This window comes from Psammomys obesus, unplaced genomic scaffold (genome assembly GCF_907164565.1).
Source record: "Psammomys obesus unplaced genomic scaffold, mPsaObe1.curated_primary_1811, whole genome shotgun sequence".
Lineage (NCBI taxonomy): Eukaryota > Metazoa > Chordata > Mammalia > Rodentia > Muridae > Psammomys > Psammomys obesus.
The window spans coordinates 73,292-88,545 of NW_026591597.1; the positions used below are offsets into that span (position 1 = coordinate 73,292).

The window sequence follows — 15,254 nt, forward strand, 5'->3', positions numbered from 1 at the left end:
TAGATCCACTTACTCATTAGGGGTTGGAAGGCAGAGGTGTTGCAGTGGGCTTTGTTTCTAAGAAAGTAAAACAAATTATTATGTCTCTTTTCTTTTGAATTGATTATCCTAGCCAGCAGTCTATTTTATTTAGGAAAGGCAAGTGACCTCTCTGTGTTTTTCCATTTTCAACATAAAAGTTGGATCGCAGGCACAGTCCAAGTAATAAGAACCAGGTTTTTATTTGGTAAATTTATGATCTAAAGGCATTTACTCTTGCTCTGGTCCACTGTTGTAGTGAGAATTTTGTAATTTTGGTTTCTTAAAAAAAATATTATGGGAATATACCAAGTGTGGGGATCTGAGGCTGATTCACAGCAGGTGGCTATAATTTGCCTCATGCTGTAGCAGGGGTGTGGTTTTGCCAGCGGAAGATTGTTTCTTCTAGTGTGTGACGTTTGGAATTCTGGGTACTTTTCAGAGGCTATATAAATGCTAGGGCCCCCAGAGGCAGGGTTGCTGTTGGCTGGTTGGTGGATGGGTGCTGTTGGTTACAGTTTGTCAAGTGGTCCTGTGCCAAAAAGAGAGAGAGAGAAGAAACACGTTAGATATCCTGATGGCAAAGATCAAACTTGCCCGAAGGAACTTGAAGCCCCTAATCAGCAAGAAGTCATCCAATGATAACTTCACCCCCTTTTTCTTCTATCCTTCTATTCTCTCAGGTCTAATGTTAGGGATTTAATAAGGGTGGAGAAGGATGGAAGAGAGGAAAAGGACCCACGAAGTAGCAAACACTGCTAGAGTTCACCTGCTTGTCTATGCTATCACACATGCATGCGCACAATAATTTTTAAATACAAGTAAAAGAATAGTAACCCAAGGAAGCACAGCCTCACTGTGGCTTGGCAGTCACGCTTCTATAGTCCTGGGTGCCACACTTAGAATTTTGCATAGGGATGAGAAGAGAGGCAGAGGGGGAGGTCACTGCTGAGTTCCACGTGTCCTCACTGGAGACTGGCTGTGTCACTGGCAATGTGCATGCCCAGGAGTTGTGTTTGAAACACTAGAGTGTAAATTCTAGTCAGCATCTCTGGAGCAGCCCAGCCCCCATCTGCCAACCCAACCTTAGATCTGAAGGAAATATTTGTTCACCGTGTTCATAGTCCATCTCTTTGAAGCACCTAGACCACATTTAGATGTCAAAGGTCCCCATGTGGCCTGGCATCAGACACTGTTTTTCCTAACAGGGCACGGTCCCTGACACCGAGAGATTCCAGCCCTGAACCATACTTCCCTGCATGGGGGCTGAGCTAGCACAGTGGTCCTTCTCTGTGTGTTCTCATTCATGTAGCAAAGGTTTGGCCTCCTTGTCACTAACCCTTCTGTAAGTCTCGGGATGTTTCTGTTGTTGTTGCTCACCTCTACTGCTTTATTTTGTTTCTGTCTTTGACCAACCATTCCAGCCTCCATTCTTTGGGATTGAGCATTTGATCTCTTTAAATGTTTGAGTGCAGCACTGGGCTAATTGAGTTCCACTTTTCTTTCTTGAGAGATTTGTTTTGTGTGTGTGTGTGTGTGTGTGTGTGTGTGTGTGTGTGTGTGTGTGCAGACGAGAGTACCAGAGTCTCTGGAGCTGGAGTTATAGGTGGATATGAGCCAGCCAACTTGGATCCTAGGAACTGAACTCAGGCTTCTGAAAGAGCAGCAAGCCCCCTTTCCACTGAGCACGTTTTCTCTCTCTCTCTCTCTCTCTCTCTCTCTCTCTCTCTCTCTCTCTCCCTCCCCCCTCTCTCCCTCGCTCTCTCTCGACCTAAGTTCTGCTTTTCTTACCTTCAGCAACATGTATTGAAGATTTTTATTCGTGCTCTAAGTTCTAAGTAATTACCATTTCTGTTTGAATCACTCCGTAGCTATGAATGAGTTTTCTTTGCTTTCAAGTTTTCAAAGGAATGAATTTGGGGGTTCTAATTTGCACTGGTGATTTCTAATCTTCTTGTGCCATAGTAACTCGTGATGTTGGTTTGTTTCTCATCTGAGGGACACAGTTTGAGATCAGTCTCATTATGTAACCAGGCAGGCCTACAACTTGTTACGTAACCCAAGCTAGCCTGAAAAATCTTGATTCTCCTGCCTCAGCCTCTAATCCTGCTGGGATTATAGAAATGTGTTACCACACCTGGTTTAAGATAGCATTTTTTGGAAGCAACTTATGAGGACCTGATTCAAACACCGAGTCATACTTTAGAAGTTTTTCATCGGTTTTCACATGGAAATTTGTATTAAAAAAATGAATCTTCTGCTTGCAAGAGGCTGTATTCTTAAAATAGCAATTACCTTGAGTTGGTTAACTGCCCTGCTCAGTGCTTTCTGCCTCACTGCCTGGCAGAGCTATCGCCCAGCCAGTCACATTCCACCTGGGTCCAAGACAAAGGAATTAGCTGTTAAGGGCTGATTGCTTTGGTATGGTCCATAAAATGTCCCCAGGCCAAGGGAGACATGGCAGCTTCTCTATTGCCACACACAGGCTCGTTTATAGAAGTTAATAATTGTACCGTCCCTGCTTAATTAGCCTATAAAACCTAGGCCTGGGTCTCCTTGACCGTCCTGTCTGTTCCATCATACATTCTTGTCTAAGAATATAGCTAATGAATGTCCTTAAGAAGGACGGAGGGCCTGGCTTCTGTCCCCATGCCCAGCATCAATCCAGATTCTTGCTTCCTTGATCCTGTGGGTGACATTACTTTTCAGAGCTGTGTTTTTTCACCATTCATCTGGGGGCAGAATCCAACTTGTGGTGAGACTCAGCCAAGACAGCCTCAAAATTTATTTTATATTATTTGTGTGTGTGCATGATGTATGGGGGCTCATGCTGTGATGAGTGTGTGAAGGTCAGGGGGTAACATGTGAGGGTCAGCTCTCCCCCTTCACCATGTGGGTCTCAGGGATCAAATTCAGGTCTTCTTGGCAGCAAGTGCCTTTACCCACTGAGCCGTCTCGCAGAACCTGAGTCTCAGATTTTAAAGGTGTAGGTAGAAGACACCTTCGAGGAAGTGTCATTGAGAGTGGCACCAGTGACTCTTGGCCCTCTCCAACCTCCAAAAGAAGTTTGGACGGGGTAGGGCCAAAGGAAACCTTTGGAAATGCTCCCATATCCTTCTCTTCCTTCCCATCAGTGTGGAAGACAGACACCGCAGCCATGACCACCCACGTCACTTTGGAAGATGCCCTGTCCAATGTGGATCTGCTGGAGGAACTGCCCCTCCCAGACCAGCAGCCATGCATCGAGCCCCCACCATCCTCCATCATGTACCAGGTAATGGAAGTAGCAGCTTGCGGTGAAGAGACCTGGATTCTTGAGGTCCTGTAAGAGGACCTGCCCCGAAGTGCAGGGAAGAGGAGGTCGGTATTGAGAAGGTGAAAGGTCGGGAGGCGATGGAGTCCCTGTGCACTCTAGGAGCCCAGTGGAAGGAATAGATTAACTAATAAATGTGTGCCAGGGTCATCCCTCTCCCCCAGGGAGCATTTGTTGATCTGTTCTTGACCCCAAATTCCTTCTGGGCTGTTGCTGTTGCTGCACCACCCAGATTATAGTATCTCTGATCTCATGAATTAAATATCACAATTTACAATCCTCTAGAGTCTGCCTGCGTAATTACTTTTCCTTCATGTGTATGACAAGAGCTCACACAAGTCCACGCGGCAGCGAGTGGCTCAGTGAAGTGGGTCACAGTTGTTTGCTTTGGCCCTAGATTAGATTTCATGATAAACCCCATCCCATCACACACCACTATGACCCTGGCAGGCCTAGTGAGGAGGGCATCCATGCAGCTGGAGGCAGCCTAGCCAAAGCCCCGTGTCTGGGTGTGCTAACCTAAATGCCATGTTAAGAAGGAATGTGTTAATTTGGAATTTGGGGCTGCATTGGATCTTTGTTGCTAAGTCTTGGATGGTCAACTATGACTAAATATAATTACATTTTTTTCATTTCATTCATTAGTTAAATCTATCAGTCACATACTTGAAGATTCATTTCCTCAATTTGATTTATTTATAGCTTTTAACAGAGATAATAATTTTAATTAAACCAAGTATATTTTGATTTTAGTTACAGAGATATTTTCATTATAAATAAAATGAAAAAAGTATAGCATAGAGATTTCTTATAACAATATACCCTTCTCTGTGTATATACACATTTATTGTGGGGCCAGGTATGGGGGCTCACAGCTCTAATCCCATCATCCAGGAGGCTGAGGGAAGAGGGTTGCTGGGAGCCTGAGGCCAGCCTGAGCTACAGAGAGAGCCTCTGCCTCAAAAAGCACAGCAACAAAAACTTCTTCTGTGGATATTGTTGGGCATCAGTGCAGTAATGCCCTCTTATGTTTAAGCGGCTCATGGCCCTTCTTGGCCCATTGTACAGACAGACTGACTGACATCTAGAAGCTTTTGCCAGGTGTTTTCATTGCTTCCACATAGTTTAATTGTAAAATCTGCAGTGCTGTGGTCTGACTTGTGCATCTCTACCCGTGCACCCTGAGGCAAATGTGTCTGAGTGTCTGGATCAAAGCCATGCACACCTTGACTTTCAGCAGCTGTTTAGACTTGCATAGTTAGGTGGAAGTATGATTTCCTTGTATTTGGACGTTTTTTTTTTTTAACAGTCATGATGACATGCATATAGGACAGATTGATTTCAGTGCATTTACCAATGAGTAAATCAGCGAAGTTTATTAGTAAAGCCTTACTAACTGGAATTAAAAAGTGTGGACTCGGAATTAAACACTTCTGAGGCTTGGCTGAGTGAAACTGGTCAGTGATGAGAAGCAGGTACCGTCCTTCTGTCCTCAGCTGAGTTGGAGAGGTCAGGGGTGATGTTTGAAGCGATTGGGGCAGTAGGTTTCCACAAAAAAGCTTGTGGTTTTTGTTGGCAGCTGTTTGTTCCCTAGACACCCAGCCAGCCTGGATGTGTTTTCCAACAACCAAATGAAACGCCCTCCTGTCCCCTACCTCCACAGGCTAACTTTGACACGAACTTCGAGGACAGGAATGCATTTGTTACCGGCATTGCAAGGTACATCGAGCAGGCAACAGTCCACTCCAGCATGGTAAGTTTCCGTGACCCATGTGTGCAGGCAGAGGAACCATGGGAAGCTTCCCGTGCCTGGCCTGTGCTTACTCCGCCTCAGTCAGCTGGCCTGTGAAAGTCCATTCTGAAAAAAAAAGTCCCGAACAAAAATGACAGCGACATGGCTTTGGAAGACAGCTTTTATTGACTCGAAGAAGCTGCTGGCCTACATCATTCATAAATGGAGCCAGTTGTTTTCCTTTCTAGCCTTTGACCCTAAGAGGGCAGAATTCTCTTCCATCTTCAGGGAAATTTGCAGAATTCGAGATTCCTCTTTTGTGGGCCCCGGCATGTGTTCCCTTGGTCTGTTCTCACTGTATGAGATGTGTTCTACAAACCCAACTCATTCATTAAGTATTCTGTCCCTGCTGTGAGCTGAGTCTAGAATTAGAATGGGGCCAGTTTCAGTTCTTGGTGAGTCAAGGGGAGAAGAGACAGTTCAACCAAACACTTCTTCTATGCAGCTACTTCGGGTTCATTGTCTCATATACTCCTCACACAGACCCTGTGAGTGAGGCTGGCGATTGACAGCCCTGATATTTCAGTTGGCCAACATTGGAGCCTCTTGGGTGATAAGAAATTAACTCAGGGTCTCCCAGCTGATGGGTGGCAAACTTAGGACTCTCTGGTGACAAAGTTTGGCCCTCCAAACTATTTTTGCAGGTAAATAAAAATGTATAAACATTCAATATTGTGATGAAAGTTTGGAGTTCAGTTTCTGAAGGGGCCTCGAGAAGACCACAGGAAGCTTGATGGAGGAAGCCAATTTTAAATTGTAGTACAGCCTTGTGAGAGGCTAATGATAGCGTGTGTGTGCACACTGCTCTTTGAAATGGAGGCAGGGCAATCTGCTTCATGATGTCATCAGAACCTCATAATAACCCAAGGGCTTGCAAAGGTATCATTATACCTATTGTAGAGATGAGAAGACTGAGGTCTGGAGAAATTAATAAGCAAGTTGTTCATGGTCCTACAACCAGTAAGTCCTTGCATGAACCTGGGAACAGTCCTGACCTCTTTCTGTGGTTCTCTCCACATGGGGTTGAAGCAGTCAGAGATGAGATGGGGAGGGGGATGGTAGGTGGACATCAGCAAAGACAGAATTCTCAGACTGCCCAGAAGTGGAGTGTGTGTGTATTGTATATAACATTTATGGAGAATGAGGTAAGGGCTCCATACATGGAGATTATATTTGATGCCTGGGCCACCATAGCAAAAAACCACGACCGGTTTAAACGATGGGTGTTTCCTTTTCACAGCTCTACAGGGTGGGGCTCCTTGAGCAGGTCAGTGGGGCTGCTATCTCCACATGTCTGTTTGGCTACCCTGGCTCTTTCCTCACAAACTCCTGTGTGTCAGATATCTCTATGTATACCCGAGTTCCCTCTTTTCTATAAGGATGACAGTCGAAATGAGTGACAGCCTGTCCTCATGATGTCCTTTGAGCTTCATCACCTTTCAAAAGATCCCACCTAGAAATAGTCACAGTCTCACGTACCTGGTTTGGGGCTAGAGCATGTGGATGGTGTGAGGAGGGGGAGGGACACAGCTGAGCCTGTTACCAAGGGCTTTCATTCATTTAATGACAGCCCAGTTCAGAGGCTGGATCTGTTGTTTGGGTGCCTTCCTAGATCACACAAAGCCCCGACTTGAGCACCAGCATCAAATAAACTGGATGTGGTGTGGCAAAAGCTTTGTAATCCCGACTGTGATGGTAGGAGGATCAGAAATTCAAGATCAGTTTCTCAGTTAGTTACATGGGGAGCTTGAAGCTAACTTGGACTAGGGATTCTGTCACAAACAAATAAACAAACAAAAAATATCAATGGGCAGTGTTCAGCCATGGGGGAGAGGGGACCCGAACTCTGCTTCAGTCATGCTTATTCCTGGGTTACTCCTGGAATGAGCTATAAAGAGGAGCGAATGGAACACCTAAGCTGGATGACACGCTCCAAATGATTGTTGGCTGGAGACATTAATGGGAGTAGTGACCTTAGGGGCGAATCTGCAATGTACATGAGAGACACTGAATGTCATCTTCAGCTGGCAGAATGATTCTTTGGGGTGATGGGAAGCAGAACCATGCAGACTGAGGCGTCCCAGAAGTACGAGGTCACAGGCTCAGATAGTCAAATCTGAAGGACAAGCTGGCACTGAACATGATTCCATTTGTTTTCTGATGCTGATGTGACAAATTGCATAAACCTGTTGGCATGGCTGGTAGAGTGCTTGCCTAGCATTCACAGAGCCCTAAGTTTGGTCCCCAATACCACATAAACTGGATTTGGTAGTGGATGTCTGTAACCCTCAGCTACCTAGAAAAAGTAGCCTGGGATACTTATCTCTTAAAATAAATAGGTAAATGTGTTATGCAATATACACATATAAAAGATGGCCCGAAGAAAAACCAATAATTAAAAGTTCCCAAGGTCCCACCCAGAGCTCTTCCCACCATGCCATCTTGGCCTCTGTTTTCTGGGCTTGTTATGCAACAACCCTGGCTGAACTGTCCAGAGGGCAGAGTGCACATCTTGGTTCTCAGGCCTGCTTCTAGCACTGACACACAGAGCCTGGGACCTGAAGATGCTTACTGCAGCCTTCGTTAACTGAATGAAATGATGCCTGCTGTGGACATTTGGGTGCTGAGAAAAGCCACGTGTTCTTTATGTTACTGTCAGTTCTACTTTTAGACACGTGTTCCCAAGCAGAAGAGAAAGCAGGAGGCCCATGGGTTGGTCTGTGTCATTTCTGATCTGGGGACAGCATGTTACAGACTTCTTAATTAAGAATTGAAACTGTTGCTGTTGAATAGAATTACAAGAACTAACAAACTCCAAATTAAATTGGATTCTACCCTAATGATGTATTATGATGTGGAGATGATAAATTGATTTAAAATTTAAAGTTCAGTTTTCCCTAGATAACATTTACAAGACGAGGAAGCATAATACTAATTCTTTTCTCCTAATATTTTTTGAGGTATGCTTTCCATAACCAGAAACCATTTAAAATACAGGCATCAATATTTTAATCGTCTTCACCATGTCATACAGCTGTCACTGCCATCTGATTCCATCACCCCATACAGGCACCTTAGACAATTAGCAGCCACATTCAGGTCCTCTCTCCGTGGGCTCCCATCAACCACTCTGTGTCCTTTAGGGCTGTCCCTCTTTTGGGTAGTTCATCCAAAGGAATCGTAGAATAGACGACTTTCATCTGGCTTTTACCGAAGTTCTTATTAGATCAGTTATTCTTAGATGTAAAGTGCAGGTGACTTGTCTGGGGACTTGGGGACCTCACTGGAATATAGGTTCTTAATACGCAGGCCTAGACAGCCCAAGAGCTGACTTTGTCAGCAAGCCCCCGGGGCCACACTGCTGTTGCCTGCCACAGAACACATACTGGGCGGTCCAGCTGAGAGCCTGGAGAAGCCCGTGCCCCCAGTGTTAGATCTCCCTGATAAACGTGCTTTGCCCTTTCAGAACGAAATGCTGGAGGAGGGACACGACTATGCCGTCATGCTGTACACCTGGCGCAGCTGCTCCCGGGCCATCCCGCAGGTGAGACCGTCCTTGCCGTGCCTCTCTTGTCCTTCAGCGAGGCGTCCCTGCCCCTCCAGTGCCCCTCCAACCCGAGCCCAAGCCAGAGGCTGTGTTCTTCAGGTGGCAGGAGGTGAATCTGAGCCTCTGACTCAAAGAGTGTCCCGTAATACTACTAACAAGGTCCACGCCCAGGGTCTTAAAAAGTTTTCCAGCGCACGCTCTGCACGGTATTTTATTTCAAGAGCAGTATATGTCTCCTGCCAACCAGGCTGTTGCAAAGGACTTGAAGTAGCAAGCACGCTATCTCCTCACACCTCCACCCAAACCCAAACCCTCACTGCAGATGGTCCTAGATGTTTTCATTGGCACGAACATATTTTATAAATCCATATTGTTACCACAGAACCGTGTTGTTTCTCATTTTTTTTACACCGTCTTGGACTTGTTGAAAATACAGATTTTTTTAAATTATCATTGGCATTTTTTGTTCAATTAGTGGATTCCATTGTAACACAATCAAGAAACCACGTGCACATGAAGGACATAGAAGGTACCTTCTCTCTTCCTTTTGACCCTCATATGTAGGGACAACTATTATCAATAATTTTTTTGTACTTTTCGTAGTTCTCTAAGCCTGATTTTGTTGTTTTCAACAATTGATTTTCTTAAAAGTTTTTACTACATTTGTTTATTCTCTCTTGGGAGGGTATATATGCGCCATAGCATGCATATGGCAGTCAGAGGACAACACGTAGGAACTGATTCTCTCCTATTTAGACCATCAGGCTTGAAGGCAAGTACCTTTGTCTGCTGAACTGTCATCTGGCCAAAGGGACCAATCCGGAGCTGTGGTTTCACTGGCAAAGCATTGCAAAACATACCCAGGGGCTTAGGGCCTGAGACCTGGATTCTCTCCCCAGCAGTATAAAAAACAAACAAAAATAAAACAGCCATCAAATCCTACTTAACTCTTCTGTGACGTTTTTGCCCATCCGCTGTGACGGCCACCTTTTCACAGTAATTCCAGCTTTATCCACCTTAGTCCTCCTAATGTTTGTAATGGTGGAGTATGATTGTATCCGTTTGTCCATTGAATGACCCACTGGCATTTATCTAGCCATTGACAGGCATAAAAGGCCATCCTCGACCAATGTATGTGTTACCCACCTGTAATCCCAGCACCTAGGAGGAAGAGGCAGGAGGATCTTGAGTTTCAGGCCAGCATGGGCTCCATAGTGAGTCACTGCCTACAGAAAAATAAAATCATGCATTGCCTCATTCCACAGCCAGCCAGACTGTTGGCAGGCTTGGTGTGCGTGCGTGCGTGCGTGCGTGCGTGCGTGCGCGTGTACGTGTACGTGTGTGTGTGTGTGTGTGTGTGCGTGTATGTGTGTGTGTGTGTTTTCAAAGAACATCTGGCATGTGATACTGCAGTTACTACAGATACTGCAGGGGAAATGGGTCTCTGGATGGCACAAGCTTAGGTCAGCCATCATTAACATGGAAATGGCCAGGGAGCTTGCTCCAGGCATAGAGCGTAACAAGGGCAGACTGGTTCATCGTCTTATGCATGAGGAAAAGGGGTGAGGACATTGCAGTTCTCCATACATACATGTATAGCCAACCGCAAAGGCACAGACCAGCAGGAAAAGGAGGAGGACCCAGTGTTGATCAGCTGGCTGATCAACTGCAGCCGTTCTCCAGGGAGCCCTTCTGGGGCCCGTCAGCTTCCACAGCCCCCTCTCACTAGGGTGACCATATCTATCGTCACCCACAGCAGGATGCCACGTATGAACTATTGGCGGGTCATGCTCACGAGACAGGCCAGATATCTGGGAGCCTGAATGACGAACCCTGCCTCTCACTTCTCACAGGTGAAGTGCAACGAACAGCCCAACCGGGTAGAAATCTACGAGAAGACCGTGGAGGTGCTGGAGCCAGAGGTCACCAAGCTCATGAAATTCATGTACTTTCAGGTGAGTGGGCCAGAGAGGGGTCCACAGCAGAAGGCTCATGAAGACCCCCCCAGCCTTCCCGCTAGACTTTGCTGCTGTGTCATTTTTTTTTTCCATCCAGCTAATATCTTTGGGAGCCGCCTACACCCCCGTGGGTGAGCCAAGCCAACAGGTGTCCCCACGTCCACAGAAGGTGGAATATATGTGTGCTTGGAGGGCAGAGCTACAAAAACACACGGTAGTTTTTTAGGATACGGTAAGGGCATGAGCAAAATAAGATTCATAACAGTTATAGGTTGCAGAGTATCTACAGGTAGTTGCCGCCTTAGACATGGTGGCATGTAACTGTGACCTGGGTCACAAGAGAGGCAGGGGTGTGATGGTCATGAGAAGGTCTCCAGGAAGATGGTTGCACAAAGCCCCAAGGCCTGTAGGAATCAGTGTGTTCGAGAAATGGGGGACAGCAACAGGGTGGGCTGTAGAACAGTAAAAGCAAGGTATCGGTCCAAGGAGAAGCTAGAGAGGGGACAGGGACCCAGTAAGATGGTTCTGAGAGCCTTGAGCTTTGGATTTGATGATGTGAGCTGACCTGAAGTTTTAGGAAATCTGGACAAGAGGTAGGAAATGCTTGGGGTGGGGAAGAGGCTAAGGGAGAGGAACATAAGGACATTACCAGGAGACTATTCAGGAGCTCTGGAAGAGCCACTGTTTAGAGGAGGAAGGGCAGGGAGAGGGCTAAGGGTCTTCACAGGTGACAGGAAGGCTAGGTGGTAGTGTGAGGGGACAGGAAGTGTGAGCAGCCACTTTCTTCCTGGGGTCCCATTGGCAGCTGCAAGGGTGGCAGGATGAACACTTCAAAGCCGGCCTGTACCCCACACTGGGTGACAGAGCATGCCCTATCCGTTCCCTTCAAACCTGGAGGAGCTGAGCTTCATTCATAGACTCTTGGCACTGGCCAGGACCCACCCTGTACTCAGCATCTAGGAAAGAGCTGGGGCTGCACTGGGGCGGTACTTCAGCCTGGGCAAGGAGCAATGCCAGGTCAAATCCTGTGTTTTTCCCTCCTCCTCTTCTTCCTCTTCCTTCTTTTCCTCCTTCCCTTCCTTCTCTTTGTCCTCTTTTTCCTCTTTCTTTTCCTCCTCTTCCCTTTCTTCTTCCTTCCCCACTGTGGCTCACTGCCCCATCATGACTATAATACCTCCTTCTTGCTTTTGAACTAGTAACAATTTTGTTTTTGAGATGAAATATTTACTCCTGTGAGTCATCCAGGTAGAGTGAACATGCCAGCACGCTTTCATGTCTTCACAGAATTGTGTGTTCATCTCATAATCTGTTTTAAAATATCTTTACTCCTCTGAAAGAAACCTCTTGAGCCATTACCCCATACTACCCCAGCCCCCTCTCCTTCAGCCCCAGGCAACTACTGAACTACTTCTTTTTTAATCTCTGTGGATTTCCTGTTTGGACATTTTCCTACAAATGAAATTATACAGGATGTGACTTTTCATGTCTGGCCTCTTGCAGTTGGCAGGGTATTTTTGAGTGTCATCTATACTGTGGCAGGTAACAGAATCATTTTTTTTTTTTTTTTAATAATGGAACACCATGTTACTGAACACATACCCTGTAGTTTCAGCCATTCACCTTGTGATATGTGGGTGTTTTCCCCTTTGGGTCTGTTAGGAACAAATGCTGAACATTTGTAAGAGCTTCTGTGTTACTGTTTCTCTTGGATTGTGAGCTGGTTAGTTAGTTGTCATCCTGACAGGAGCTGGAGTCATATGGGAAAAAAATCATTGACTGATGAAATTCCTCTGCTGATTAGCCTGTAGGTGAGTCGGGAGGGCCATTTTCTTGATTAATGATTGGTGTGGAAGGGCCCAGCTCACTTCGGGCTGGGCCATTCCTAGGCAGGTGGTCCTAGGTTGTGTTTGAGGCAGGCTGGCCAAGCAATGGGTCCTCCATTGTCTCTGTTTCGTTCCCACCTCTAGGCACTTGTCTTGAGTTCCTGTCCCAACTTCCTTCAGGGTGGACCTTAATCTCTGAAATGAAATACATCTTTTCTTCCCCAAGTTGCTTTTGGTCACAGTGTTTATCACAGCAGTAGACAGCAAACTGGGACCAGCAGGTTCCTGTGAGTAGAGTACTGGATCATTTAGTGAATCCACCTTGGATGTCCAAGTGTCCTAACTGCCCCTGCAGTCTGCTGTCACCTCTGCAGCTACTTATGATACAGGCCATACTACCGTGCTAGAGCCCCAGCAACCCCAGCTCACTCGGGGTCAAGGGAAAAGCTCTCATAAAAACCCTTAAGAGCTCACCACCCCACTAGGGTTGACTTTGCTCTTTCCCTGCACTCGCTCTGCTCAATCCAAGCCTCAGGGCATTTGCACTGGAAGCTCCTTTTCCTACACTTATCCCTATCTTTCTCCTTCTCTTTCCAATCATTTCCCTAAAGAAAACATTTCTTGGTGATTTCAGTCTTTCTTTCTAGATGGGCAATTCCTCTCCTCCTCCTCCTCCTCCTCCTCCTCCTCCTCCTCCTCCTCCTCCTCCCTCCTTATTTCCACAAACAGAAGCAGCTTTATTTCTTCCTTCCAGAATATGCGTAAATTCTATTTTCTCTATTATCGAATTAGCTAGCATGCCCCTGGATCTCTTCTCCTGAGCGGGTCAACCTTACCTGGCCACAGAGGAAGAGGATGCATGCAGTCCTGAAGAGAATTGATAGTGTGTGGCCTTTAAGTTAGTAAGGGAGGAGAGCTCACCCTTTCTGAGAACTATGGGAAGGGGATAGGGGGAAGAAGGAGGGAGGGTGGGACCATGAGGAGAAGAGGGATGTACTACAGCAGTGCCTGATAGCATAGTGCTAATGTCAGGGTCCTAGGAAGCTGACACATGAAGAAATTCAAGGCCTACCTGAGAAGATTTAAAGATTCCAACTAAGATTGAAAGACAAAGAAAAGCTTAAGATATAGAGGTGTGCACCCTGGTAGAGTGCTTGACTAGCATACACAAGGCCCTGCATTCAGTTGGGGTGAGAATGAGAGATATAAAGACAGAGACAGAGAGGCAGGCATGCAGGCAGACAGACAGACACACACACACACACACACACACACACAAACAGAGCATAAAACTTTAATATTAAGGGAATGTGTTGTTGGCAAGTAATTGCAGAGCACTAGACAGACAATTCTTTAGAGCCCTTTCTCAGTCTCCATTCCTTCTTCATTGCCTGCCATATCAAGTATGAAATTCTGCTGCAAAGAATTTGTTATCTGTTACTTAATTGCCGTATCTGAGCCTTAGAGCAGTTTTTGCTCTTGTTTTGTTTGTTTGCTTTGGTTTGCTTGGTTGGTTGTTTTATTGGTGTTTTGTTTTGTTTTTCGAGACAGGGTTTCTCTCTGTAGCTTTGGCTGTCCTGGACTCGCTTTGTAGACCAGGCCAGACTTGAACTCACAGAAATCTGCCTGCCTCTGCCTCCCCCCAAGTGCTGGGATTACAGGTGTGTGCCACTGTGCCCTACTTTTCTTCTTGTTTTAGTTTCTGTTTGACCTCAGACCTTAGGATGGCTGCATAGTAGATAGTAGATGCGCAATAATCACTCGCTTGTTGGATGGACCTCTGTCTCTTTCCCTGCATGTCACACATTGGGAATTCAGTGCTTCTTAGAAAATGTGTTTTCGACTAATTCATCAGATAAACTCACTTGGAACAGGTCCCAGCACGCTGTCACAATTAGCTTTGGGAGCGGGAACATGGCAGATATGTCCTCATTTCTCCAACTTGACTCTAGTGAGGACCCCAGGGAAACCTTGACCTACTCTTCCCTGAGAGCATACTGAAGTCCCCCAGGCTGCCCATCCTCACTACCTGCCCCTCTGTCTCCAGCGCAAGGCCATCGAGCGCTTCTGTAGTGAGGTGAAGAGGTTGTGCCATGCAGAGCGCAGGAAAGACTTTGTCTCCGAGGCCTACCTGCTGACCCTGGGCAAGTTCATCAACATGTTCGCAGTCTTGGATGAGCTAAAGAACATGAAGTGCAGCGTCAAGAATGACCACTCTGCCTACAAGAGGTCAGGAGCCCTCCCTGATCCCTGGACCCTTCTCACAGATTTAGTCCCTGCTGTGACCTTCTTCAAACCACAGCTGCCATGTCAGGGTAATCTGAGGGAGACAGTTCCGAGCCGGGGCTTCATAAGAATTGGTGTTGGCCAGGCTTGATGTCCCAAAATGGAATCCGGTCCTCTCTTCCCCGCCATCTGGGGAACAGAAGCAATTTCTGCCATGCCTGCCTCATGGTGGAAAGATTACCATAATGCAGTGTCGTTGTCACTCTCTGTGAGAAACAGAGGGCACCACTTATGCCCCAGAACTGCAAAACCCGGGCATACCTTCCACATGCATTTGGAAAGTCCCAGCCAAGACTGCTGTCACTCCATCCTGCTAATCCCTCTGTCAGGCACTGAGTGGGATGGAGGGGATCTGAGTGGATGGATAAATTAGGGGTCCATGTCAGCATTAAAAAAAAAAAAAGGAGTGGGTTGGGAGGGAGTCCTTCATCTCCAAAAGCCAAGATATGGCCACCTAAAGACAGGGACCTCTGAAAAGTGACAGATCCCCGGGGAGTTGGTTGAAGCTCAGATGAGT

At 46.4% G+C, this 15,254-nt stretch overlaps 1 protein-coding gene across 4 annotated transcripts in view; it reads left to right on the forward strand.

The window, feature by feature from the left end:
* The window catches only part of Cyfip2 (cytoplasmic FMR1 interacting protein 2), a 117,143-nt gene that overhangs the window by 15,088 nt on the left and 86,801 nt on the right, over positions 1-15,254 (forward strand). For 3 of the 4 annotated variants that reach the window (XM_055610666.1, XM_055610663.1, XM_055610667.1), the window contains exons 2-6: positions 3,153-3,292; positions 4,995-5,084; positions 8,590-8,667; positions 10,524-10,625; positions 14,499-14,680. In XM_055610666.1, the coding sequence (XP_055466641.1) occupies positions 3,176-3,292; positions 4,995-5,084; positions 8,590-8,667; positions 10,524-10,625; positions 14,499-14,680 (569 nt within the window). In that variant the 5' untranslated portion in view covers positions 3,153-3,175. Of the gene's footprint in view, positions 1-1,301; positions 1,364-3,152; positions 3,293-4,994; positions 5,085-8,589; positions 8,668-10,523; positions 10,626-14,498; positions 14,681-15,254 lie in introns of those variants that run through there. The other variant, XM_055610664.1, reaches the window with a different exon arrangement.